We start from the raw sequence: 27781 nt of genomic DNA, 5'->3' as shown, positions 1-27781 counted from the left end.
CTGTGAAGATGTGCTGCGTCCTGATGAAGCATGTCCAGTTAACTGAGGAGGGAAACCCCTGGGGTCACGATAAACTGGAAAGGAAGCCACACCTCCGGAGTGAGAAAGCTGGATGCCATGGGGGTGCGGAGACACCATAACAGGGCTCGATGTGTGAATTGCCCTGATTCTACTTTCACTGGTTGGTGAATGTATCAGCTGTCCGTCCGATGCCTTGAATGAATCTTTTCCGGAAAGTTCAGCATTCATTCTCACAGCAATGTTACTTGTTCCATTCTCTGGGTTGTGTGATAATCTTGTGTCCACAATAGCCTGCTCTCCCAGTTGTTGATGCGTGAGCATGTTCTGAGACACTCCTCGGTACTGGTCCAGACTTAAGCTGGCATGGAGCCCCACGCGATCCTTGTGAAGCAATACGGACTCTGATTTTAGCTGGGACAGTGCGCTTCTACTCAGTGCGTGGTTAAAAGGTCTCTGTTCCTCGGTGGTTACACTGCTGACATCGCCGCCAGTAGACGTTGGCACCTGAGAGGTCGAATGAGACTGTCGGATGACAATCGACTGAGATATGGCCGAGTGCTGTATTGGCGGAGGCAGAGGAGAGGACAAAGAGTGACTTCTTCTCCCATAGCTGATCGCAGGAATCGGTGAAGCATTCATCCGTGGTTCGCGTGTCACCGAATGTGTGCCACTCTGAGGTTGCATTATGACAGAGGACTGCTCCGAGTGTGGTTGATGCACCGTCGCATTGTAACTTGTTATGGATGACATGCCGTGAGGCATGACGAGAGAGCTTCCTAGAGTAGACCTGCTAGATCCGCAGGTTTTGACAAGACGCGAGGTGGATTGAACAGTTGTTTGTGAAGATTTGGGGTCTTGTTTGCTTTGCAGGATTGAGCGATCGTTCGGTGTGCCAGGACTGGAGCTCATGTGGGATCCAGATATTGAGGAGTGCTGAGGGCTCTTGATAGGGTTGAGGTTAGACTGGTGTTGAACTGACTTTTGAGGTGGCATTTCCGTCTCCAGTCTCTTAGCGTGCTGCTGTTGAATCGCAGCTTGGTTGTACATTAAGACTTGAGGAGCAGAGACTGGCTGTTGAAGAATCTTAACCACACTGCCCTGTGATGCTGTGTGATATAATACTTCAGGCTTATCACATCTGCGGATATCCTGTTTGGGACTGGAAATGACAGGCTGAGAGTTATAAGATTGGGTGGACAAGAGAATCCCAGTGCGCTCATAAGCAGGCGGAGTAGGGGGTACTCGATTGCTAGGTAACTGGGACAAACCAATGATTGTGTCATGCTTTGCCTGAGATTTAGGCACGGATTGTTGAAACTCGATGTCTCCAGCACTTGCTTGTGGAATTTGACTGATTTTGGCTCTCATTCTATGGGGCCCCTCTGTTTTTTGACCCGAATAACTTAGAACGACAACACCTTCTGATGTATTTACCCTAAGACCGGGAACAGACCGTGGAGTGCTCTCAACAACAGAGCGCAGTCTTATTTCATCTTCAGTGACATCAGTACTATGATATCGATGATTCTCATTAGAATTTGCTTTGAATTTTGGTTTCGCCAAAGAATGGCACATGCTTCGACTGCTCAGGGAAATCCTCGGTGTCTCTTCGGTATCATAAGGTATTGGAATACGGCTTATTACAGATGTAGCAGGGGAAATTACAGTAGGTTGGATGTGATCACCACAATTTTGCCGAGGCTCTGTTTTATGTTTGTGATGTATAGACTGAGGATGTATAGACAATCTCCCTTCCACATGCCTGGGACCAGTAGTAAGGGGTATACTTTCATTTTCTGACATCAGTAAAGGATCTGATGTAGTAGTCGTCACCAGAGTGGTGGGACTTGAATTGCTTTTTGAAGCAGACACATATTTTGGTTCCATTAGAATTTTTCTCAAAGTACTGGAACTGGGGTGGAGATCAGAAGCCTTAGTATCAGGAGGCATGGGAGGATTAACTGAAGATGTTCCAAGCGGCGTTGGTATAGAAGAAGCTGCTACAGTAGATGTTACCACGGTCCCGTGACGTGGAGGGCTGACAAAGATTCTACTTTCTTCGGTTCTCGGAGGCCAGTTTGGCAAAAGTTTGGCAGGTCGTAGTAATGGTACACCCGACTGAGATACAAGTGGTGGACGGCAAGGTGGAGGAGTAAGACAAGAGGAAGACAGTTCTGCTTGTTTGGAATTATTTTTGCAACAGGAAATGACTCTTGAGTCTGAATGACAAGCTGATTCATTAGGTACAGGCTGTTCAACTTCAGGTTGTTCAGCCTCCTTGGGTGTTCCCAAAGTTGTAGAACTTGTAACATCCTGCCGACATGTAGCAACAGCAGTTACCACTGATCCCACTGTAGTAGTTCCAGTTGTAACAACGGCTGCTTTCGAATTTTTGATTTCTGGATCCTCTGGGATTGACTCGGGTAGCTTCAAAGGGAGGGGTTCTGGATGTGTAGCATCTTCATTCTTCTTATTTCCAAAACATTTACGACTTCTTGACTTTTTGGGGGGTTTGGGCCTTACCTTACTTGTTTTCTTGGGTGTGCTGGCCTCTGGGGAATCTTCACTCGTCTTGGTATGTTTTATTGGACACTTTGGACTCAACAACAAAACACCATCCTCTAAGACTGCATCAAGGTTATTATTGATTGCTGGTTGCGTGATAGTTCCCGTCCTCTCACTGGTGGTACCAGACGGCAATGTATCAGGGGTGGGAATAAGGGCATTAAATGTGGGAGGAGATGTAAACCCTTCTGCTTCTGCGCTTGATTCTTCGGCTGTGATGGAATCAATAGCAGCTGCAAGTTCTGTTTCACTTGATGGGTTTGCTCGCTTTTCTTCTTCAACCTCTTCAACCTCTGTTTGAACCTGTGGCACTGCAGGAGCTATTGCGGGCACTTGGCCTGAAGGAGGCTCTTTGTATAGTCGAGGAGGTTGCTCCACCGTAAGTTTGGCGATATTTTCAACTGCCTGCTCTAGTTCCATTTGATGTGCGAGAAGAACAGCAGCTGGATGCAGGGGAGACTCGGGTCTAGATACAGGTTCGTCTTTATTTTCCACATCAATCACCTGTGATTCTTTGGGAAGGCACAATAATTTAGATTCTTCAGACTCAACTAGAGTCTTGGTTTTTTTAATACTGACTTGAAATGAATCAGGATCGTTATTTTCAGAACAAAGCAAACCTTTGACATCATCAACACTTACACGGATTTCAAGGTTTCTTAAACTGTGGGACTTATCCTTGGTGCTCTGCTTGGCATTTCGTTTGAACCTTGTTATTTTCATGTTGACACTTTTCTCAGGTACTCCACTCTTTAGGACAGATAGAGGTGGCTCCTCATTATCCCCATCAGTCGGTTTAGGTGCCATGTCCAGTGCCTTTTTGTATGTTTGTGAACTTGTGTCTGAAGAGTTTGCAATTAGATCCAGATCAGCTTTAGGCTTCAACTCTGATTCATTGTAACATGCTACATCACTTATTTCAACTTGAACTGTCGCTCCTCCAGTCTGTTTGTCAAGTCTACTCCCTTTTTTGTTAACTGGTGACGATGAAGTCAGTGGCATTTGTTGTACCTTTCTCGGAGAGCGCCACCCCTCGGATGATTTCCCAACTTCCGATGTGCTTGACCTTTCCTCATCTTCCACGTGGCCCTCCGTATTTTTCTGCAACTCCCCCTTTACTGGCAATATATGGTCAACTCGTTTGCCCCCTCTTTTCGGTGGGCGACCTCGTCTAGGATTGGTAGATGGAATTTGAACGTCTTGCTGTACGTGTTCTTTGTCTGTAGTCCGTTTGCGCATTGTGCGCGATGTTTCCACTATCCCTTTACCAGACTGCTCTCCTTCATGTATAGTAGCGTAGACTGATCGTACGTTTCGTCGACGTGTTCTGCCATGAACCAAACCCGAGTCAGTGGTTTGTTCCGAATCCGGCGTGTGAATTGGAGATTTTGATGCAATTTTGGTCTCCGGGGATCCTTTTGGCGCTTCTAGCCGGGGTGATGCCACCCTTTTGAGTTTCTCTCTATCAATACGTTCACTCTTGCGTGTTGCAGGTTTAGCTTTGGCCTTTTTGGTAGCCTGTGGTGCGCGAATTATCGTGTTTGCTTTCGCTCTTTTATTTTTCGCTTGCCTTCGATTTGATACCGGTACGATTTCAACTTCTACTTCTGTCATACACAATTCATTGACTATCTCTGGTCTGTTGGACTCCTCGGGAATATACATTTTTGAAATTTGTGTCTTATGGTTAACATCCTCTTCTTCTGCCTTTGTATTATCGGAAAATTTAACTTCTGTATTGTCCTGTTCAACACTCTGCCCAGAACTCCCCGGAGAAGACACCTTATCCATTGGATGATTGTGCTCTGTTGGCAAACTGTCACTCATTTCTGTGCTGGATTGAATTACTTCTGCTTTTGCTTCTACTTCAGTTTCATTCTTTATAACCATGGGTTGCGAACTGACATTCAGTTTAGGTGTGATTGTTTTCATGCCTTTCAAAGGAGGAGAGAGAGAAGGAGAGTTCTCAAGAGCTGGTGCCACATTGTCTTCTTGTTTACATGGCACATGTTTATCTACGGCTGGTGTTAAAGTCTCTTGCTTTTCAGATGTAGACATTTCTTTCACGTTTTGAATAGGTGGGGAAACAGGGGTAGTTGAATGGGGGCTGACTAATTTTTTATCATCCTTTATTCGAGTGTTGGACATTTTATCATTAAGTACATCTTCACAACCGAGCTCAGAATTGGTTTTCATTTCCAACACAACAGAATCTGTTTCAGAATCAAGCGGACCAAATTCCTTCCCTTTTTGTTGTTGCAGCTCCAAGAAACGACTATGGAATAGCACAATGGGCTCTGGTAAAGTGTCTCCTTCTTCAGATTGCATTGGTACTTCAGGAACAGCTAGTTGAGCAAAATTCCCATCGACTCCGGTTTCAGAATGTTGCTCTTTACGCTCGAGATGGCGCAGACGGCGAGAATCCTGCTCAAAGATAGAGCTATGTAGGAAGCGGGAGGCAAACAGTTCCTGCCGTTCCTGGTCTTGAGGCTTAAGTTCCTCTTTTTTGCCGTGTAGATCGTCAACAGAGTTTGTACGGGTCTTTTTCTTCTTCATATACCAAGAGGGAATTGGTCGGGGTGCTAGTTCGACCTTGATTTTATCCGTGCAGCTGTGTGGGGCTGGAAAGCGGGAAGGAAGAAAGGACCAGTTTTCATCTCGGGATGAATAAAGTGTCTTTGCTCTTTCGAGGAGTGCTTTAGTGTCAGGGGTTATAGTTTTGTCTAATGCAAAGGAATAAAATTTATTCTTTTCTAATGAACCACAAAGTTTCAAATCTGTCATCCTCTCATCTTGTTCCCTCAGCATATAAGAAAAAGAACTGCTGGACTTGTGAGAGGTGTTTTTTCTGTCTGTATCATCATCGGAATCAGACTGTACTTCTCCTGGTTCCAAATCCTGTTCACGGCTTTTATCGACGCATTCACTTTGTAAGGGCGGATCTATTTTTTTAGAATCAGAGGTAACTCTTCCCAGCCAACAGCACATAAAGTCCTCATTGCCTCCAAGAAACGACGTCTTTAATTTTTCATCCTCACTTTCAGGTGTTTGAAGATGTGTCTTCAGGACCGCATTACTTTTCAATGGCTGAGTATGTGCTGGATATTCTTTTGTTATCGATGATTTTGTTTCTGCGTTTAAGCCTGATAAAGAGATCTGGGCTTTTTCCTCTTCCTTTCCTAAAGAACTGGAAATTGTAGAAGTTGCCATATGTTGAAAAACAACTTCATTTAAATTTGGACAGGTTACCAAGTTTTGCCCTCTATTTGAAATGACATTTTCAATTTGATTTCTTTTACACAAAGGAAAGCCATCATGTTTGGTGTTCTGGTTTGGTTTTCTGATATCATGTGAGACATAATCAATTCCTAGATCTTCAGATTCTTTGAGATGTGTCTCATCACAACTGCCACTCTTGTCAAGATCAAAAAGTTTGCCTTGTAACCATCCAGCCTCTTGTTTTTTTTGTTTGTCAACTATTTCGGTCTGCCCAAAGCGCACAAACTGTTCTTCATCTTCAGAGTCTCTACAATTCCTTGCAATTTGGTCCTTGTCACACAAAACCTCTGTCTGTTCTTTCATTTCATCCAAATTAAGGCTGCCATCGCTGGATGTCTTTATGAGATTGGAGCTATTTTCACTTTTGGCTGTCTTCGGAAAGGGAGAGTCCAATTGTTCTGAAGATGCATCAGGCAGTGTTTGCTGGGCGGGCAGTTGTATGGAAATGCCTATGGAGTTGGTTTTGGACTCTTGTCCCTCAACGGGACTATTAAGTGAAAATATCTGCACAGATTTATCCCTGTTCTGCTCTTTTTTGTGTATCTTTTTAATGAAAACATTCTTATGGAAATCAGAGTCCTTGTTATTCCAAGGCTTCTGGAGGACAGACCTCCCCAGATCCTCCTCATTAAATCTCTTCTGATTATCATTTTTGCCAGAGTCCTCGAAGCGCCTTTTTCTTGCGGCCAAGCGATCAAAATCCATTGAAACACCACTGTCGAAACCAAATGTCGATTTTCCATGTTTTTTAGACTTATTTTTGGCATCTATATCAATATGCTCCACTGAACTGTGCATGCTTTTGTCTCTGGGTCCTTTTAAATTTCCTTTCAATGACTCTGTACGGTATATAGGACTTCTTTGGCCAGCTGAAGGTGAGACGAGTTGAGGGCTGTCACTCCCAGCCCTCACGACTTGATTTTCATGACCAATTAGCTTTCCTTCATTTTCTTTCACTCGGGTTAATTGAACCACGCAAGGAAGAAGATCCAACTTGCTTCTACTCAAACTATCTTTTGGGGTTTTACCATTTTTACTTGCAAGTGAACACTCAGGACTAACGTCCCGATCAAATCCAGGTTTGGCATCGCACGTTTGGGTGATTGGTGAAGATGCTCTGAGCTTTTTGAGCCTCTGACGGTCGCTTTTGTCCTTATCACTGCGTTCTTTACGTCCATTGCGCTTTTCCTTTTCAACAGAATGGAACTTTTCCACTTCACAAACACCCTTTTCAAATTTGTCCATTTTAATATACCGTTCTGTGCGTGTCTTTTCAAGTTTTTCAAATCTTGTCGGGGAGACTGAACTGCAGCTACCACTTCTCTCGGAAGATGGGCAACATATCCGGCGTTCGGAGTCACTTGCAATCCGTTCCGATACTGAGAGAGATTCGACTGGGCTTGCAGGGCGACGTGGGGCAACGAGAGATGGGCTTTGGCTCCGCTCAATGGTTCTCCTCCCGTGGTCACGTCCACGATCAGTCTCGAAACGCTCCCTCTCCCGCTCGCGTTCTCGTTGCAGATAACTGTATTTACGAATATCCTGCTCGTAAGGATCAGCGCGATATTCTCGATATTCCCGGGTGTCTTCGTAGTACTGCGTTTCGTAGTAATCTCCTTGATATGAGTCCCATTCGGCGTAAAACTCTCGACTTCTACTTGTGTATTTGCGGCGAGGATCTTCAGTATAAGTCCCTGGTGTGCGGGCATTTTCATAATACTGCCTTTCCACTTGAAACTCATATTGAGAGCGTCGTTCATCCCTGCCAAAACATGGCGTCAATTAGTAAGAGACAATACAAAATGGGACTTTGTTGGAAAATTGCAAACAAACCTTCTTTCAGAAAGAATGTCATAAAAATCTCGAATATCCTGGCCAGACGCTTGCATTGAGCGATAGAAAGCCATCTGACTCTCCTGATTGGCAAAGTCCACCTATTAAAAAAAGTACATGGTTTCAATTCTACTAGTTTAAAAACGTACTCCCACATTGAATTCAACTACTTACCTTTATTTTAGTGCCTCCTATCTTCCATCCTTTTGTGTCTTTGACTGCAGCTTGAGCATATTCAATGTTGTTATACAAAATAAGAGCCATTCCTTTCATCCTGTCAAATACAACCTGAGGAGGACAAATCAGATATCAAATAAGACATTGCCATGTGCCTGAGAGCAAAGTACAAGTATCCTTTGACCCACCTTGACAACATGTCCGTAACGGCAAAAGAGCCGAGTAAGAAATTGCTCGGTTGTGTTTGAGGCTAATCCGTCAAGCCAAACACATGTCGTAGGCATGCTTTTCCCAAAGCCAAGCTGAAGAACAAAACCATATTAAAGTACTACGATCCAAGGTGCGTTGATCAATTTTAGAGGATATTTGAGTCTTACTTTAAGTCTATTGTTTCCAAGGTATTCCCCATCCATCTTCTTTATGGCTTTGCAGACGCTTGCAATGTCACAGTATTGTAAAAAGGCATATTGTGGGGCTCCATTCACTTTCTTAATGTCGATATCCTTCATAAGCATAAAAAAGACAAGGATCTGGTTAGCAGTAAATATTTGTAAAACCTTTTGCCATATTCAAACTGTTTAGTCAAAATACCACAATCTCTCCAAAGCGTTGAAAGATGCTGAGCAGATCATGATATGTGGTGGTTTTTTCCAAGTTCCCAATGAACAGTGTCCTTGTAGCTTTTGGATGAAACTCATCTATCCTCTCATCCAAGGGTCGGAACTCATTCTCACTTTCAGTCTCTGCAAACGAGTTGATTGATCCTGGTTAGTTTTGTGTCTCGTTAACGTAGCATGCAAGGATTCCTAACCAAAGCATACCGGGACCGTTCCAAGCAGTGACGTCGATTTGCATTCCAAAAAAAAGCTTCCCTTTTGAAGCGCCAAGAGCTTTTTCTTGGTCTTCTTGCTGCCGGAAAAAGACCAGTCCATAGCGCTCTTCAGAAGCTCCGTGAATTTGTACAGATGTGACCTTTCCGTGTTTTTTAAATTCATGAAACAAACCATCTTTAAGACTTGTATCTGTCGTGAAGAAAACATACATTTATATGCAATTGATCAGAAAACAAAAAAGGTTGTAGTACTTAAGCCAAAGGTGGCAGAAACACACCTGTAGAGCGTACGGGAAGATTTTGGACCTTGATGCCAAAACTTTTCCGTGGTTCTTCCTTGTCAAGGGATGATAAAGTAAGCGCTGCTGGTGCTGGAATAGCAGCCGACTGCACAGAGCGCGCTGGTGATTCATCACTTGAACTACTGCTGGAATCACTGAGGCAACAATATCAACAAGAGAATACAATTTATTCAAACTGGGAGGATCGGGAGCCTCTGAATGCCTATCTTTTAGTGCCACTGACAGTGATAGACATTGACTGGAAAGTCTGACGGCGATCCCTCACTATCGACCTCTCCCAATGAAAACGAATTGAATGTCTAGCGTCGTCAACAGCAGCCAATGAGCTTAATGAATGCTGAAAAATTGGTCAAAGTATTACACTGTATATTTTACAGAAAAATGCTGCATATTGCTGCAGAAGTCTCATTTCAAATCAAGATAATATGGCATGAAAAGACAAATCTGAAGCATTTGGAATTCCTCCCAAGCTAATTTGTCCATTGCGGCTGATCCCGATGAAAGGATAGATGGACTAGTGTGTGCTCAAAATCATGACTGCCTCATTATATTCAAACCATAAACATGCCAGCCCCCTTCCCTCCCTTCCTTTCTTCACTTGTGTTCAGGCAATCCCGGAAGTGCTACTGACTGAGGGAGTCTGGCCTGTGGGAGTGGGCAAGGAGCCAGCATTGGCTAGAATTTTCCAGTTTCAACTGGATCGCATAGAATGGGGTATGGGTGGGAGGAGTGCGCAGTGAGAAAAAGAACAAGTGTGTCCTGAAAATACCAATACCTCGTTTGACCACAGATGTCACTTTAACCTATTTGCAATGTGCAAATGGAAGCATGCTGTTATCACCACAAGTCGGTCTATGGGCGTCTGAGTGTGTCATGTACTGCAGCTTTTTGTAAGTGTTCCCATTTTATTTTTGTTGCCTTGTGCCATTTAATAAACTGCTGAATGAATGATTGCGGCACCTTTTTCTAACCAATCACATCAGTGATCGTGATTATGTCTCTAATAACATGCAGGTTGGAGTAGTGTTGGGTGATATGCCCGTGATTGTAAATAATGTAATTTTATACTATTCTTTGTATTGTCTGTGCCCAAAATACATTTGACAAACTTTTCATTTGTTGCTATGATGCAGTGAGATGCCAATAGCAAAGTAAAGACAGACGTGGTGACAGAGAGCAGGTGGAGAAAAGTTGCCACCCAGAATTCACACCCAACAAGAACAACTCGGTGGATTGAGTGGTTAGCACGTCAGCCTCAGAGCTTTGGGGTCCTGGGTTTAAGTCCAGGTCGGTCCATCTGTGTGGAGTTTGGATGTTCTCCCTGGGCCTGCGTGAGTTTTCCCCAGATATTCCAGTTTCTCTCCATATTCCAACGCTATGCATGGTAGGCTGATTGGACACTCTAGACTGCCCCTAAGTATGGGTGTGAATGGTGTCCGTCTGCTCGTGCCCTGGGATCGGCTGGCTACCGATACAGGGTGTGTTCCCCCGCCTATGGCCCGACGTCAGCTGGGATAGGCTCCAGCACCCCCCTGCAACGCTAGTGAGAATAAAGCGGTTCAGAAAATGAATGAGTTGGTGCGGATAGTCTTTACTTTAAGTCATTATCAATTGATTGATCCCACATTGCAGCGGTCAGTTTTACTGACAATGAACGTCTAGAGAGAAAATAATACAATAGCTCAAAAGTAAGCATATGGGACCGGTCTAATAACTTCAAACCATAACCATAGCATTATCCAATGATGCAAAACCCTAACCCTATCTTTCAACCAAAATACTGCCTTTAAACCATTTGTGTCTCCTCTAATTGCATCATAGCAACATGGCACAGCCAATGGTGAAATCAGGCATGGAGTTTGCCTGCTTCCATTTGAAGCTCACGTATTATTGCCATGACAGCCTGCATTTTATTTTTCTTGGCGTTTGTGAGAGATCCCAGAAAAGTGATATTTTTTAAAGAGATGAAGGAGATTATGAGGATTTTGGTACAAAAAAACACACCTGTGCAGTTGTCATGAAGCTTTTATATTGGCACATTCCAAATTGAAAATTTGAACCAGGCTTTAATGTGTTTATTATGATAATGAAACTGGGCAGTTTAGAATAGAGTGTCAATGTAAAATGCTCACTCCTGAAACTAGAGGGGTGTGAGACAGTAGCCATACTAGGCAAAGTCCAGTACTGTGGTCTTTTTTAATTTATAAAATTGGAGGTTGAAATGGTTAAAATAGCATACTGAAAATCATGAACAAAAGAAATACTTACTTAAATCTGTATCTTGTGGACCCAAATAATGACAAAACATTTTACACCAATCAAATGGAATCAAACCCAAAAAAGCAAGGTGCAAATTTCTGGTTAAAATCAATTTAAAATACTCTTCCTTTTGATTCAAAATGAAATTGATCTAAATACTCCATTTCTGACGTCCATCCATTTTAACCATTATTTTTCTTTTTATTCTGTTGTCTGGTTGACCCACTCAGAAAACAATGGGCAATGTTGAATTTAATTTTACAATGAATATAAAGGTTCAATGCGCAATGCAAAATCCGCTGCCTCTGTCATACGACTAGACATTTCCTGGTTTCCGACTAATTATTGGACCATAGCCCCTCCAAAGCGTACTCAGATCCACCCACAAGGAGTAAATCATCCAGTAGGTGTGGACTAGGAACTGACTCGATCACTATCCCCATTACACTTTAAAGCATCATCAAGAACATACAACTGGTCTGTAAACCACACATCCAAGGTGGCACCATTGGCATATAACAAAGACATTTAGGAGGTATAAAAAGTCAAATAAAGCTTTACTGACCTGCCACTAGTGCTGCTGCTGGTGCTGCTGACCGAGTCTGAACTGGAGGAGCGGCTGCGAGAGCCAGAGCCACTGTGGGAGCGTGGAGGCCGACTAGCCTGGCTTGCCAGTCTCTGGGGGGAGGGGTTTCGCGAAGAGTGTGGCGAGCGACTGCGACTCTGTCGAAATGACCGTTCTTTGCGTCGCGCCCTGTCCTCTCTGTAAAGGTCCCTGTGAACCACACTAGCCAAAGTAAAGGCCTCCCTGGTCCGAGAATCGTAACGAGGCTCTGGTGTCCCAAAGCGACATGGACTCCTGCTGTGAGAACGATAGAAACCAACCCCACTGGATGTAGATCCTCCGCTTCCACCTGTGGCGGCCCCCGCCGCCCCACTTGTTCTAGTATCGCTGTTGCTGTTTCCAGCAACTGCGTTAACGATACCGCTGACTCCAGAGGACAACGTTGCACTGCTTCCGATAGCTGCATTAGAGCTATTTCCAGATGAGCTAAGAGTCCTTTCCCTGGCGTAATAGTCTGCGTCATAATGTCGTTGTCGTTCAAAGCTGCTTCCTTGACGCTCGTGGTGAGCATAAGTACTGTGGTCGTACGCCCGCTCTCTACTTTCCGTAGTCCTAGGAAAAGACAAAACACATGGAAGAAAATCATCCAAATGTAAGGCTTGAGCCAAGTACACACTTTTTACCTGTAATTTCAATCCGACAAATTCAGCGTAAGATTTTGTTACGTTCCCCAATTTAATGCCAGCCATCATAAAAATTGGTTAACAAAAACCATAAAAAGGTCATTAGTAGGGATTTAAAAAACTAATCGAATATTGATTGGTTAAGCACCATTGAATCGAAATTGATCAAAATGCAAAACATCGATCTCTATTGCCATCTCTTAAGTATGTCACTGAGTACTCAAGAACAAAACTGTCCAAAACCTGAAAATTGGGTTGCTATGCCAAAATAACTACAGAAAAATACAACAAAATGTCAGAGGACTGGATAGGAACTATAAACATCGTCTCATATTCTCCCAGATAGGGCTTCTTGCAAATGTTTTAAAAGCAACAGCCACTAATGTGTTACCACAAGCATTATTAGTTCCCTCTCCGTTAAATATTTACATGAACGTTTTTTATTTATAAATTGGGTCCGATTGGTTAAGTTCTCTCTTTTTTTCTCTCCATGTGGAAGTAAGTACCAGGTGCCTCAAAAAACTTTTGTTGGTCCCACGTGCATAAAATAATTCCTTACATTTCTTGGTTATTTAATTTGAACTTCATGACGATAATTGACGGGAGGTTTTCCGATTTTGTCATCTTTGTCAGTCAGAGCAATTAAAAGCTTATCGCTAGAAAGTGCTGGCTTCCGTCATTAATCCTCCACACAATGCAGACAAATACCACCGGTTACACTTGTACGCATTTTTTGTTTGGTGTGACGAATCAGTTGAGGTTATCAAGGGTTCCAGATGGTAGCGGTAATGATAATTCATTCATCTTCCATACGGCTCATCCTCGTGAGGGTTGCTGGGGCCTATCCCAAATGACTTTGAGCAAGAGGCATATTACACCCTAGACTGGTCGCCAGTCAGCCGTGGGACACACAGACAGAAGACCATACGCACTCATAATCATACCACCATCAACGTGAATCGAGCCTGCGCCTGCCCAAACAAAGTTAAACAAGTGAATAGTGGAAATATCTCTTATCTCACTTTCTGAACCGCATTATCCTCTCTAGTGTCGCAGGGGGTGGTGAAGCCTATCCCAGCTGACTTCAGGCAAGGGGTGGGGGCCACCCTGAAATGGTGGCCAGCCAATCACAGGGCATAAGGAGACAAACAACCATCCACACGTACTCTCATACCTAGGGGCAATTTAGAGTGTCCAATCAGCATTTGTGTCCTTGGATTGTGGGAGGAAACTGGAATACCCAGAGAAAACTCATGCAAACTCTACACAGGTGAACCGACCTGGATTTGAACACTGTGAGGCCGACACATTCATCCGCGGGGCCACCATAGTGGAAATGTGTCCTTTTAAAATTATATTTGTCTTACATTATTTTATTAATAGGCACACACGTTGATAGATCCGATGTGATCTGAAAAATGTTAGAGTCATCATACTATTGAATTTTTTCACTTCAAATTGTTGGGAAATATTAAATTGCTCATATGAATTGAAATGTGATTTAATATAAAACATAAATGTCATTATTTTTACTAAAATAACATTATTTTGAATAATGCGTGAAGCAGATAAGATCCTCCACTGGTCATAACAGATATATTTTGATCTGTCTCACAATTCGGGGATTGTGTTGCACACAACACCCCTGCTCTACATAGCAGATGGGTTTACAGCACACAGCCCAGAATAAACAAGGATTTACTGTACTTCAACTGCTGAGCTTGAAAGGTTTGTGAAATTTGGAATTCAGCCACAAAGGTATCAGAGAAAAATCACAAAAGATGCCAGAACATCAAGCAAGATATCAATTCAGATCTTAGACATCAGTTTAACAACAGATTAAGGGCTACCGATGTGACAGTCATTCATTCATTTGCCCTACCGCTTATATTCTCAAAGGTTGCAAGGGGTGCTGGAGCCTACACTAGCCTACGGGCATCAGGCGGGGGACACCATGAATTGGTTGCCAGCCAATCACAGGGCACAAGGAGATGGACAGCCCATGTGATAACAACTAAAAGAAGTCTGACTCTTATTTAATCCTTTTTTTAAATGGATCAAAGCATCAGGATAAATGACAGCCTATGAAGCAGGAGATTTATTTAGAGATAGTATTTTTTTCTGGCCAATAAAAACAAAGTTAGTGCTCTCTTCCGATTTCAAAACAAGCTATCACTTTTTCCTATATTTGTAATAATCTGAAAAAGTCCTACAATTTGCGGTGATAATGGCCCTGAGCTAGCAACAATAACAACAAAATGGCCTACAATAAAATTATTTTTAATGTATAAAAAAGGGTAAAAATACATTAATAGCAGTGCCAATCACCTTCAATTTAAATTTAAGCCTACCAGTATGTTGGTGTTCTAATATCTCTGTTTTGTTTTGTTTTTGTTTTTTTTTATTATGAGTGACAGATAAGAATTTGTATAGTTTGACCCTGGAATCCAATTAGTATTATAGATGGCATCAATTCACTGATTTGAAAGCAACAAAGATAAATTACACAGTAAATCACTTGGACATAATGCCTCCTGCAGGACCAATGCAATACTTAACCACATGCATTCGTGGAGATCAGGTAAGAAATGTTGAAGAAAGAGGGTCATAATAAAAGATAAAGTAAGGTAAGAATACTGTACAGCAGCCAGTGCTATTAGTATGAAGATCAAGATTGAGCAGTGCAACTATGAGGTTAGCAAGGGCAGCTACAGTATAATACACAGGCAGGGCAGGACATACCAACCTTTTGAGAAAGTAGTAAGTTGACCTATAATTCCAAATACAATACAGGGAGATAGAACTTTGTGTGGGCAAAATTGATGAGTGGAGGGTGGCAGTGGGAGGAATGAAGCAAAACGGTTAATAATGGGAGGTAGGGGGGCATAATCCTCGTTGTCAGGGCAGTAGAAATTAGAGGTACTCGAGTAATCAGGATCCACCTTCGCCAATGGTCCATATTGAATAGATCGACTCGGTTCATAAATCCATCCAGGCATTTCTTCGTCTTTCAATGTAAAAATATCCAAAAAATAACGTCCATCTTTAATTAAACCTTACTTTCCTCCTACATGTCTTTTTGTTAGCTCATGCAAATTCCAAAGGGATGGAGACATCAGTCCATTCCGAGTTTACTTGAAAGGCTGTGATCAATGGTAATCCATCTTCTCCAGTCATTGGTTTGCTGTCAAAGAGTCACTCATGTTGTCTGTCCATAATTGTGTCTGCATGCAGTCCAGGCATGGGTAAAATTTGACTCTGTTCTTTCATCCAACACTTATAGTTCCACGCATGAGAAAGGAGGTACTCCGTAGGCACGTTATCTCCAGTGGTAATGATGCCAAAACTATCCAGCCAGCAAACATTGTCCTTATAAATCCTTGAGGGTAAAAAAAGGTCCCAAAGGATAGAGGTGATTTGTGGGTATCGTATAATTAGATTTTTCCCATATATGAAATTGTAGTGGCCGGATCTCAGACATTTAGAAGAAGAAATTTAAAAAATTGCAAGAAACAACCCATACCTTTCAATAGAATATCCTTTAGGTGTTAATCCGGGAATGGAGGATTTCCTTTGTAGGTTATCCAGATGGCTCCAGTGAACGTGAGACTCATCCAAATATTGTTTTACCATGTGTTATATACCGCGTGCTTTTTTGTGTAACTACACAGAGGGCAAATGGTGACATAATCCACCAGTCCAACCATATAACTCCAGATTAATAGAGGAATCCTAGGTGATGGAACGCTCTCGGTTTATCTCCCTGCATGTATCCATTTTCAGTAATCCTGGAAAAATGTACCATGTTCAATCTTTACTCTCCACAAATCCACCTTGACACCTGCACTTGTCCATTTGCGATATTGGTGGCAAAATAGACGAGACCGTGAATTTACATCGGGTGACAACCTTAATTGACCCTCCCTCTCCTGCCGCTGCCTTGACTATTCAGATGTCTGCACGTTCAAGTTTACCGTCACGTCATTGTTCCGCATAGCAAAATTGAATTGCTACTTTATTGGCTGTCTTTTATTTAAAATCCTTGTTACTTCTAGTGACAGTGTGCATCACAAACTGGGTGAGAGGATAACATTATTTTTCTCCATGTGCAGAGCTAGCTATCGTGAATAATTGACACCTATTCACCTATTTACATTTTTCTACAAACCTACTTACTATTTGGTGCTCTTTCTGCAAGGTCCCAATATGAAATAACATTTTGCACGGGACATTTCTAAAATGGAATTTAGTACAGTAATTGTCCTGAGGAAGCAAAATGTCAGTGACAAAAAGTCATTTTGGCTAAAAATGCTATGTTTCGCCTGTGCTGCATGTACACATTTAGATTTGCATGTGTTCTTGTTTTATTTTTGATTGAGTTTTAGAAACAAAGGTTAAGTGACTCAAGTGTCTGTGTGAATTATCTTGTTGTGTTTACTCTGTTGTCACTGATGGTGTAGTGGTAAATTCGCCTAACTTTGGTGCAGGCTGCATGGGATTGATTCCCAATTAGTGGCACTGTAATTACGAGTGTGAATGGTCATCTCTCTATGTTTTTCTCTGTGCCCTACAATTAACTGATGACCAGTTTAGGGAGTGGTCTGCCTTTTGCACAAAATGTCAGCTCGGATAGGCTCCGGGACTCCGCCAACCTGACAAAGATAAGCGGTGTTGACAATAGATGGAAGTTTACTCTGTTGCCTTTGTTCGGTAAACCAATTAAAGTGCAATGCCGGATGTGTCTATCCATGACCGCGAGACCATGGATTTGTTCTAACTGCTGTCTGTAAACTATACCTTTATTTAGCTCACAAAAGATGTGTAAATTATTCATTCATTGTTCGTACCGCTTATCCTCACAAGGGCCACTAGGGTGCAGGAGCCTATCCCAGTCAACTATGGACAGGTGGGGGAAACCCTGAATTGGTTGCCAGGCAATCGCGGAGCACCGTAAATGTATAATTTAAGACATTTGCACTTTTCAAGAGGCATGGTACCCTGTAATATGAATACAAATTTGGTTAGCTAATATATTTTCTTTCCTTCGGGCTTGTGCTTATTGCTATGCATTATACCGTGAGTACGGGAAAATAGTCACAGCAAAACCCCACAACATAGCAAATAAGCTGTGAGGAAGACTACTACTCTCTAATTATCAGTCACCCATCTGCATGACAATTAGCAAATATGCCAGAGAAGAAGTGTGCACTCGACAAATGTACGGAATAGTGGGCAGAACACAGATTGCCTTTTGTGAAATCGCCTTTTGTTACTTAGTTTTAAAATACGTAAAGTAACATCCACCTTTAAGAGCTGACTTTGGTAGGTATCCCTGCAAAATTTCAACCTCTGTGGAAGTCAGTAAACACATTTATAGAAGAAATAAGCTTTATTTACACAGCACGTCTTCCCTTGCCATCATAGAAACTGTGTCCACTTACCCGTCTAGTCTCCGTTCATAGCGTCCATCTCTGCTGTGTAGCGACGTGGGGGGGCCATACACGCCTCCCCCTGTCGTCCGTGTGAACCCTGATACATCCCGGCTACGAGAACCTAAGGACAGAGTGTCGTCCAGACCCCTGGCGGCACTAGGAATGGTTCCTGGTTCATTGTAATCAGTGCGCAAGTCTCTGTCCCCCATCTTGTTGATAGCATTGTGGGCCTTCTGAGCACTTTTGATGTCAACAAAATCCACAAAGGCCGCCACCCCGCCCTCTGAACCCCGTTTAGGCAGGACTTTGACACTCTCCACTCGTCCATATCTGCAGATGAGAAAGCAAAAACAAACTCTTAAGCCAACTGCAAAGAAAATCAAAGATCGTTTCTCTAAGATCAATTGTTCATATTGAAGCGTTAACTTTTGTATACTCTGCAATTATTAAGAACAAATAGATTTTAATAGAAAGAACCACAGTTGACATGAGTTCCCATAGACAGTTCTCAAAAAGTCTGTTCTTCACTTAGGTTTATTGCCAGTCAGGTTTGCCACAGGACATTATCTGGCATTCCTTATTTTTTTAAGGGAACCTTTGACCTTGAAACAATTATTTGACTTGAATATACCAATTTTTCAGAAGCCTATTAGCCAGGGCAGTGGTCAAAGAAGTACACGTGTTTTTAAATAACTCTTTTATATCACACTTCCATCAGTGAGGAACCCCATAACCCTAGTGATGATAAGCGGTATGGAAAATCAATGTATGATTAAAATACGATGCACTTAACGAATGGAATAGGAAGCAAAAGCACAAGTTCTTTCATATAATACATGACTTAAGGGGAATACATAATGTATTTATTATTGTCGTACTCCAGAGTATGTGACTGGATAGCTTCAGAATTTCTCATGTAGATAAGCAAAATCCTAAGTCAAAAGAGACTATATTACAATGTCTGCAACTGTATCATGGTCATGTTTTTTTGTTTTGTTTTCAAATCCTCCTTCATACTGAAGTCTTTTAGTGTACAGGTTAATTAATCATCGTCATTGTCATTTGTATGGAGAATTTGTGCCCCCTTGTGGATGCCAATACTAACTAAGATGAAAAATAAAGGTAGGTGCCAAGAATCCTTACACTGGGTGCCTTTCAAGCCAAAACCTCCAATGGATACATGGAGAAAATTCCATTAAATTTGTCGGCCAGTTTCTGATTGAACATATTGGAAAATGAGATCATCACCCAGCATCGAACCTTGCATAGCATGGATAATTCCATTTTACCGAATGTTTTATATTAACATGCAGGTTGCAAACACATCGAATGTGAATTTTGGAGCGGTCTGCTCGCTATAAAGCGTTCAGCATGATGCAAAACGACCCCCCACCCAAAAAAAAATACATATATATTCTACGGGCTGTGCTATGAATATGTTTCCATTCATTTAAAAGCAAATCCCTGACTCGATTAGTCCCGATCACCTTTAACCATCCAGGTATTTATTGGATCGTGCATGCCACCATAGGACGCGCAGCCTCCGACGCCATTTTACACACTTGCTCACTCATTCTGTCTCCCCCCTCATCACGCCCCCCGATCCCATCCCATCCCATCGCTCACATTCACACGCTCACCTGCACTCACGCTGCCTTCGTCGGCTCGCTCTTAGTCGAACCTCTGCAGCTTTTCTTCTGCGCCATTGCCACAACGAGCACGACACACATCACAGGGCAATTCACGCAATGCACGCTCATAAATGCTTTCAATTCTTGATAGCGTTCGCCTTGTGTAATTTATGAGGCGTGAGTGCTTTACGATGATATGGCGACGCCTACGACTGGAAGAGAGAAACGTAGACGAGAACGGTTTGTGCAGTCTGGCGCATATAGGGACGCAGCTGTGATTTCATTGACAGCTTGCACGCTATTTCTTTTTTTTTTTTTTATCTCCTATTGATGCATTCTAAGCAGGGACACCAAAATCGAGCCAGGCAACAAAAGCCACAGTGATAACCACCGTTGGTGCGACTATCCGAGAGCTGCAAGGCTTCTCACTGCAGTGCAATGGCTTTCAGCTTGAAAAAAAAAAGAATGTACATAACATTGCGGCTTCGCGACGTTTGCAACATAACGGTGATCTGTGTTGAATCTGTTTAAAAAAACAGGAACATGTCTAATTACTATGGATATCGATGCACAATTCAACCATCGTTTAATTTCCTGATGATTCAGTGCAGACGCACTCATAAAAGGAAGTTGATGTTTTTATTTCCAGGATTTATGACAGGTGGACAGGTAGGTTCCTAGGGAAATGGTGGAAATATCCACATGCATATGGAAGCGAGTGTTGGCAATATGACGGCGAGGTGATGCTGCTGCATATTCGGATGCAGAGCTGAAATACATCGCACATGCAAAGAGGAAAATTGCAACCACTTTTTCTTTTTTTTTTTACTCACCGTTTAAAATGTTCGATGATTTTCTCCTCTCGTACATTTTCGGGTAAATTTCCCACCCATAAATGCCTGGTTTCCCGAACCATGCTGCGCCCTGCTGCTGCTGCTGCTCGGCGACCATACAGATGACTTTTGCTATGTCAGTAAACAGAAGAAGCAGAGGTGTGCAACGTCAATGCCACTGATTGATCGTTGTGTCCCAATGTGGACCATTTGGGTTGGCTGTCCCTCGTCTTGCACGCTTTTTTCTTTTTCTCCCCCTTTTTTTAGGGGGGTGGGGGGTGTTTAAATTGCGACCTTGCACCTCGTGAACGCGCTTTGGGTCGTTCCCGTGACGAGGAAGTGGAGGAGTGAAGGCGCGTCCCTGGCACCACGCGACCTTTGAGTGGCGAGAGAAAAAAACATTGGCTTCCTAAAAAGACAGTGCAAACTTGGGCTCGTAATGAGAGGCGCACCGCGCAGGCGTGGCTTTGTGTGCGTGTGCTTGACAGTGTATTTGTGTATTTGTGTGTGTGTGAGTGTGTGAGTGTGAGAGAGAGAGAACTCCCCCCTACTCTTTCAGCCGATGAGATCACACGCGAATGCGCATGCGTAGAAATAGGATGTGAATGTGAGTTCCAGCAGCATCCCATCGTTCCTCATTACTGCAAGATGATGACAACAATATAAATATAAATATATATATATTTTTTAAACTAAGGGTGACAAATAAGAAAATGGTGGTAAAACATTTGATAATAATCAGAAGCAAGAGTGTGAATGACTTAGTATTTAGGAGGGAATTTATTGCCTGGCTGTGCTTGATTTCTTACACAGGTTTTTTGTGTAAGTCACGTTAAATAAATAGGCTTGTAGAGATACGATCATCAGCACTTTAGTGATCGTATCCGTGTGTTTTGTCGCCTTAGCTGTTCTTTGAGTTTCACTTTAACCCCGTGTAAACTCCGGCAAAAGCTAATGAGTAACAAACACACAAAGGTCATAGGCATAGTGCGAAGGTAGCATTATTAGTAGAGATCACCACTATTAGTGAGTAAATAAATGCGATTTTTGCTATTTGGAGCTGTTGGATGACACCAATTCGAGGATGTATAGCATGTATAATAATTATAAGCTATTTGCTCGGTAGGCCTAATTGTATAATGAGAATAAAAGCATTCAATTCAATTCAATATTGCGTTCACATTCGTGGACACCATATTTTAGGTTATGTGGTCCGCATAATTAAGTAGAAACGAACTGGCAATTTAAAAGAACATCATGTTTTTGCTTTAAGCAATATATTGATTAGACTGTATAACTGATTTTCTCCCTCCTTTGAAGTTTCTGGTGAAAAAAGTGAATATGATTTCATGTTGTACTGTGCATTTTATTTTCAACTATTGTTATTTTTATTTGAATGACTATTGACCACGTATACAGTCTGGAGAACATCTTTTTCGTTGTCTGATGGGTTACTGAAAGATGTCTTTGTCCACTCCAATTTCATGTAGATCTTTTAGTGCTTTTGATGGCGCCTAGAAGTCCACTCCAATTGAGAGAAGCTGGCAGTGATCATTCACAATGACAGATGCCAAAATTGATTGGACGTGCACTGCTGTCATTAGCAGGCAGTCATTTAAATGACTGATACATGATTTGAATTTAAACGTTAACCGTATAATGGGTAAAAAAAAATCACGTCAGAATGAAATATTAGCATGACGTTTAAAAAAATAAACACCAGTGTTTAGCCCAACTGCAGTGTTACTATTTTAAGCTTCAGTATCAAGGCAGGACAGAGCATTGACAGCAAGTAAATGCCAACTACGCGTGGGCAATATAAGCCAATCACAGGAGGACAGAGCAATGGCAAGTCGCAAATGCAAACTGCGCACGCGCATGTTTAGCCAATCATAGGAGGACAGAGCTGTTCGCCGTTGTCTGGAGAGAGAGAGAGGCAATACAAAATAAGCAGCTGTCAGACATTTTACCACATTCCGCAGCAGCTACGCGTGGAACATTCTAAATGGTGCTATCGTACTCGTCCTGTGGTGGAACTGTATTCTATTAAAATCCAATAAACCCGTGGGAGTATAATTTCCAACACAAAACTGATTCTCGGACTTGGATTTTCACGGAAATGGGAACGCCAGGCCGTCAATGGTGATTCCACAAGGAATGACAGGCTGATGTTGACAAAGCCTCTACCATGGAATAACGTTATGTGAATGCTCGTAAAGTTAAGACACAATATCGGTGCCGAAACATGGATTTAATGGTTTGCAAGGCACCACGCCACTGGATCGTAAACATAAATGAGCATTTCTTCGTGAAGCGAAAACGACCCCGCCCACTGCCCAATATATAAACATGGATGACACTGTTATTTGAGTTTATGTATTATCATTACGACGTAGTACTGCAACGCAGTATGCTTTTTGTCAAACGCCATCTTGTATAATTACTAATCCAGGGCTGTCGTCAGCCATTTTGATCCCTTTTTCCTCAAGCAGATCTCTTTTTACTGCATTCCACAGACCTTTTCTCAAAAACAGTGGCATGTTATCCGTAACTATTGTTTGTTATTAATGCAGGTGCAGGTGTTGACCGAATTGGGTGTTGCCAAAATGGCTGGCAAGGATCATTTCCCATGGAAGGTTTCTATGATTAAACTCACTCTCGCCACTTAAAACCTGCACATTGTGTCAAATGTAAACTATACTGGGATTAATGGGTTTATTGCATTTTTTACCTTCACATCTTGCAGAAACCACATAATTTCCATTTATATGTTACTTACAAGGCAACATGCTCTGATATTCAATTAAAAATAATAATAGTATATTACAAAAGCAATTATTAGATGAGGCTTTAGTACGATTAACACGAATGTCCAGGCTGTCTAAAACTGGGGCCCCTTGTGACTTGTCATAATAGGCCACCCAACTCTGCACTAATGTGACTAGAAAAACACAAAATATTCTATTTAGATACATTTTCATTTTTTTTACAACCTCTATGTCTGAGCCCTATTTGTATCTGATTGATTGTTTTACAATCAGTCATCAACCTGCCTTTGTGAAATCAGATATGCACAATCCAATTGAACGAGGACAGTTTTTTCACTCACACTCATACCCAGGTGGCAATTTAGAGTGTCCAATCAGCCTACCATGCATGTCTTTGGAATGTGGGAGGAAACTGGAGTACCCCGAGAAAACCCACACTGCCCAGGGAGAACATACAAACTCCACACAGGTGGACTGACCCGGATTTGAATCCAGTTTCCCCACTGTGATGAAGGAAAAGTGGCACTTGAAGAAAATGTATCCACTTAAATGGCTAATATGACAGCACACTGCTCTTATAATCGATACTTTGTGGTTATTCTGTGGTTTCCCGTGAACAATAACGGATTATTAAGTATTTTTGGTTGTTGAGAGCTGAGCTTTGCCCAGCCTGACGCTTATTCCAAAGGTCGACCATATGACTCATAGTAAAGAACACTAGTGCAAAAAGAAAGATTGAGAGTCAAATCATACATGCTGACTATGATGTGACATGGCTTTTGAATGAAACAAATATGTTACTTGTATTTGTTGTACATCAATCAAGACAATGACTGGAGCCATATGCAACATTTCTTGAAAGTAAGAAAAAGGAATTTTCAGAAATCTGCTTTAACGGTAAGTCATGCCAGTTGTTTATATAACATGTATCCTTATTTATTTCAAATGTGTTATCTGTCATGTTCATATTTTGACCAAATAATTCAAATAGTGTTTATAATTTGACATGAGACAAAGCATACATGATTCTTTGTGGAAAAAAAAAAACAATTTTAATTTGTATATTTTTGCCATTTTTAAGGAATAAAATGTTACCTAATAAATCAACAAGGATTATGTGTTTAAATAAAATACTTTAAAGAAGACCAGATGGATATTATTATAATCACTAACTGTTTTTGCATCTTCCGGGTATTTGACAAAAAACTAGTTTGCCCTTTGTCATTATTTCATGTCATTTACTGCAGTCATACATCATAATACCAGATAACAACAAAAGACTTTATAGCAAGCAGAGCTCAATGAACATAATGAACTATGGACTTGGTCCTGTTGCAATTCAACTTGTGTTTTTATTGAAGAGGCTTTAAAATCCCAGTGGCAAGTTGGAAACATGCAGACAGAAAAATAAGGTTTACTAATTTTTTTCCCATCACTGTTGAAACTTGAGCACAGGCCTAATAGACTGACTGTGGTGAAGGTGAATACTACTTCCTAATGGATGCCCACGGTCCTGGCAGTGGCACCGTGCAATACAATCGCTGGAATGAAAACAACATTAACATGGATGTGGAGGCGGCCACTAGGACAAGGTGGGTTTATACCAGTGGTATCTTGCTGTTGCCATGTCATCTTACTTCAATGGATGTTTGTTTTCCTTGCTTTTAAAAAGGGCAATTGTAATCAAGGCGGTTGACATTAAGTAACCAGACTCATACTCTCAGAATAATGTGGACGAATTAATTTTTGCCTATTTCAAACTAAAATCTATAATTGGAAAAATGATTTTATCTTGAGCCAGCTACCTGTATTATAATGACAAATGTTTTGCATCGGTACTGCCCTATACTGCCGCCCAGTGGCCAGTACTCCCACACCAGAAGGGAAAGTAAACAAAGACTGGAGTGGTTTAACAATATATTTATTTACAAAGGCAAAGATCATACGTATAAGACACAAGGGAGTTTAGTTACAAACATGTAATCCTTTAAAACTGTAACTCATGACACTTCTGGTTGACATCTGCTTTAAAACAATGCCTGCACAGTTAACTCCTGTTGTGTAGTGATGTACGTTAATATCACTATTTAATTTTTATTTACATTTTCCAGAAGGTATCAGCATTGGTTTAGTTAATATAAAAAAACAAGATAAACTAGCATAAGCTAATGTTTAACAATGTGTTGCATTCAGGCTCTACGACCGAATGTGCACCGGCAATACTGGAGTCATAGTGAAGACAACTGGAGTTTTGGCCGCATTAGCGTCTGTCTACATCATAGGTTACATCACAGGATACTACATTCATAAATGCTGATGGCGCCTCCAAGGGTGAAAAGGCCTTTTGGCATTTTTACTTTCCCTAATTGTCCAACGAAATGAATTCATAATGCTGACTTTAAGATGTCAGACGAAGAAACATTTTGCTCTTAATCTTGTGCAACTCCATTTAGGAAAGTACCTAATATCATTAAAAACAGTGTAAAAAATGTTATTCCTATAGTCCACGTTAAGATCACTGACCACTTCATAATGTGTCAGTGAAGTTTGACTTAATTTGTCTGAAAATGATCAATTACAAATACAGGCCTAAAAAATTAACCGAGCTTAACAACAATATTTCAGCTTTGTGTATAATTCAACAAATTTCACACTGAATAAGTAACTTGGGGAGGGAATTTAAAACAAGATATTACCATGATAGTTTTCTGGGTTTTTTGCGTATGTGTGTGTGTGTTTAAAATGTAGAAGGGTTGCCGTGGTTCAATAAAGGCTTGGAAACACTACGATGACATCTCATTCCACAAATTTCTACCGATGATTTGACCTTGTACGCTGCTCACTTCTGCTACATTTTCTGGGCCCGCTCCTCTACATAGAGCTGCATCTGTTAAAAAAAACAAACACTAAGTGCAAATACTCCACAGATTTTCAAATGAACATGGCAGAAAATGGAAAGCTGAATTAGCAGAACAGTATTATACGATGGCATAAAAAAGTTTGGGCATGCTTTGCTATAACTAACCTTTTTAATGCCACTGCACCATTATTATAATGACAATATATCATAAATGCAATTGACACCCCACGGAGAAAGACCTATATATTCTACCAACATTTTTTAGGCATCTCAAAATGTCAGTGTCAAGAAAATGCTCCTTCACCTTCACTATGTCCGATGTCAAGGTCTTCAATGGGATGAGTCTGGGCTCCTGCATGTGGACTTCCTGCTCGTCTGCCACTATCCATGGGAAATCCTATCAAAATGTAAGTCTATAAATTGGACAATATCCTTTTTCCAAGGAGCTCTACCATGTATTCTTACCTTGATGACTTGTACCTTCTCCATGTTGCGAGTTGCAGAATTTCTCGTATGAACTAAGACTGTAAATGAGCACTCTTGAGACAAGGAAACATCCAAGATAGAGGAAAAAAAAGTTAATACTGACTCTTATAGGAAAGTTTAGCGTCTCTAAAATGTGTTTCTTACCTGGTGGGTTATTTTTTAAAACAGCGTCACACACACTAATCTTTAAAATGAATGCCCTGAGCAGCTGTTCCACATGAGACAGCAATGTGTCCGAGCTTTCAAAAGATTTAAGAAAATAACAATAATAATATGCTGATTAATACACCAATGTGATTATTGCTGGGGTGCAAACCTGATTGATAGCAGTGGCGGTTGAGATATCTCAAACACAAATCTCTCTACTGGATGATGCTCCTTGTCCATAATGACGACAACCACCTTCTCAGCATCATTCTTCCGGGAAAATTGAACCTCTTGTAAGTGGATGACCAATAACCAAGTTTGCGGTATTTCGATCCTGATCTTACCTTCTCAATGAGCGGCTTTATACAGTGAAGTGTATCTTGGATGTACTGATTCAGCTCAGGGTGACATGACATCTGTAAAATTATAACACCAGTCAAAGATGAGAGCTTGTCTAAGTAGAAACTATTTATTGTGTGAGTTTGCCAACCTGCACAGGTACATTGTACTTCTTTCTCTTCTCAAATATTCCAGAAGGATAAACCTCTCGGACATAAAGGATGAGATGAATGGCAACTTCCAGGAACTCACACAAAATGTCAGCAACCACTGAAGAAAGCATCCGAGTTAATGATATTAATTTTGCAGTTTATTCAGCTCCACAGTCAATTGACAAATCATTCGAATAATGGAATTAGATGAGCACGGAAACCTTTCAATAAGGCATGTATACTTTAACGATGTTATTTGTTCTCACGATGACCAGGGTTTTCCTAAAAAAATAAGAAAATTGAGGACGGATGTTAACTCTTACACCATACCTTGTCCAAAATTGAGGTCTTGTCTTGTTAATGTTGTCATGATTCTAATAAAAATATTAAGTGCTAGCTTCCAATTTGGGACGTGGTATTAATGCTTTCGGCAGTCAGTCCAAAATACATACTAGTGGAACCCAAATCCAAATGAAAATATCCGCGTTAGGAGGCCGTGTTTAATGTAATTCAGTGACAATACGAGTATTTTTAATAACAAAAACCATGTCCCCGTCCACAGTTGTGTTTTGCTTGCCGGTGAAGATACGACAACAAATCAGCGAGCCAGACACATA

General features: G+C 41.5%; 3 protein-coding genes across 3 annotated transcripts in view; 1 reads left to right on the top strand and 2 right to left on the bottom strand.

Annotated features, from left to right (window-relative positions):
* Positions 1–20838, bottom strand: part of spen (spen family transcriptional repressor) — a 24035-nt gene extending 3197 nt beyond the window's left edge. Inside the window, exons 1-11 of the mRNA XM_077715054.1 lie at positions 20413–20838; positions 17958–18278; positions 11834–12445; positions 8986–9143; positions 8697–8897; positions 8467–8618; positions 8253–8378; positions 8064–8177; positions 7873–7986; positions 7699–7799; positions 1–7627 (exon numbers count right to left, since the gene is read on the bottom strand). Of these exons, the coding sequence (XP_077571180.1) occupies positions 1–7627; positions 7699–7799; positions 7873–7986; positions 8064–8177; positions 8253–8378; positions 8467–8618; positions 8697–8897; positions 8986–9143; positions 11834–12445; positions 17958–18278; positions 20413–20495 (9609 nt within the window). The 5' untranslated portion in view covers positions 20496–20838. The remainder of the gene's footprint in view (positions 7628–7698; positions 7800–7872; positions 7987–8063; positions 8178–8252; positions 8379–8466; positions 8619–8696; positions 8898–8985; positions 9144–11833; positions 12446–17957; positions 18279–20412) is intronic.
* On the top strand, positions 19392–25966 carry smim1 (small integral membrane protein 1). Its single transcript, XM_077715425.1, has 2 exons — positions 19392–24772; positions 25374–25966. Exons 1-2 carry the CDS (start codon positions 24678–24680, stop codon positions 25495–25497), a joined length of 219 nt encoding a protein of 72 aa, XP_077571551.1. The 5' UTR covers positions 19392–24677; the 3' UTR covers positions 25498–25966.
* Positions 25085–27781, bottom strand: mad2l2 (mitotic arrest deficient 2 like 2). The gene is made up of 8 exons (XM_077715303.1): positions 27495–27781; positions 27164–27282; positions 27018–27089; positions 26843–26943; positions 26671–26765; positions 26506–26579; positions 26345–26437; positions 25085–26067 (listed from the first exon to the last, which is right to left on the bottom strand). Exons 1-8 carry the CDS (start codon positions 27532–27534, stop codon positions 26029–26031), a joined length of 633 nt encoding a protein of 210 aa, XP_077571429.1. The 5' UTR covers positions 27535–27781; the 3' UTR covers positions 25085–26028.

The sequence above is a fragment of the Stigmatopora nigra genome, chromosome 1 (genome assembly GCF_051989575.1).
Source record: "Stigmatopora nigra isolate UIUO_SnigA chromosome 1, RoL_Snig_1.1, whole genome shotgun sequence".
Taxonomy (NCBI): domain Eukaryota; kingdom Metazoa; phylum Chordata; class Actinopteri; order Syngnathiformes; family Syngnathidae; genus Stigmatopora; species Stigmatopora nigra.
Note: the sequence above shows the minus strand (reverse complement) of the source record. Positions and strands in the feature narration are given on the sequence as shown.

Coding starts and splice junctions, on each gene's coding strand:
- smim1 (XM_077715425.1), top strand. CDS start 24,678: ATGGATGCCCACGGTCCTGGCAGTGGCACCGTGCAATACAATCGCTGG. Junction 24,773..25,373: donor GAGGCGGCCACTAGGACAAG/GTGGGTTTATAC, acceptor TGTTGCATTCAG/GCTCTACGACCGAATGTGCA.
- mad2l2 (XM_077715303.1), bottom strand. CDS start 27,534: ATGACAACATTAACAAGACAAGACCTCAATTTTGGACAAG. Junction 27,090..27,163: donor AGTACAATGTACCTGTGCAG/GTTGGCAAACTC, acceptor ATAATTTTACAG/ATGTCATGTCACCCTGAGCT. Junction 26,580..26,670: donor TTTAAAAAATAACCCACCAG/GTAAGAAACACA, acceptor CCTTGTCTCAAG/AGTGCTCATTTACAGTCTTA.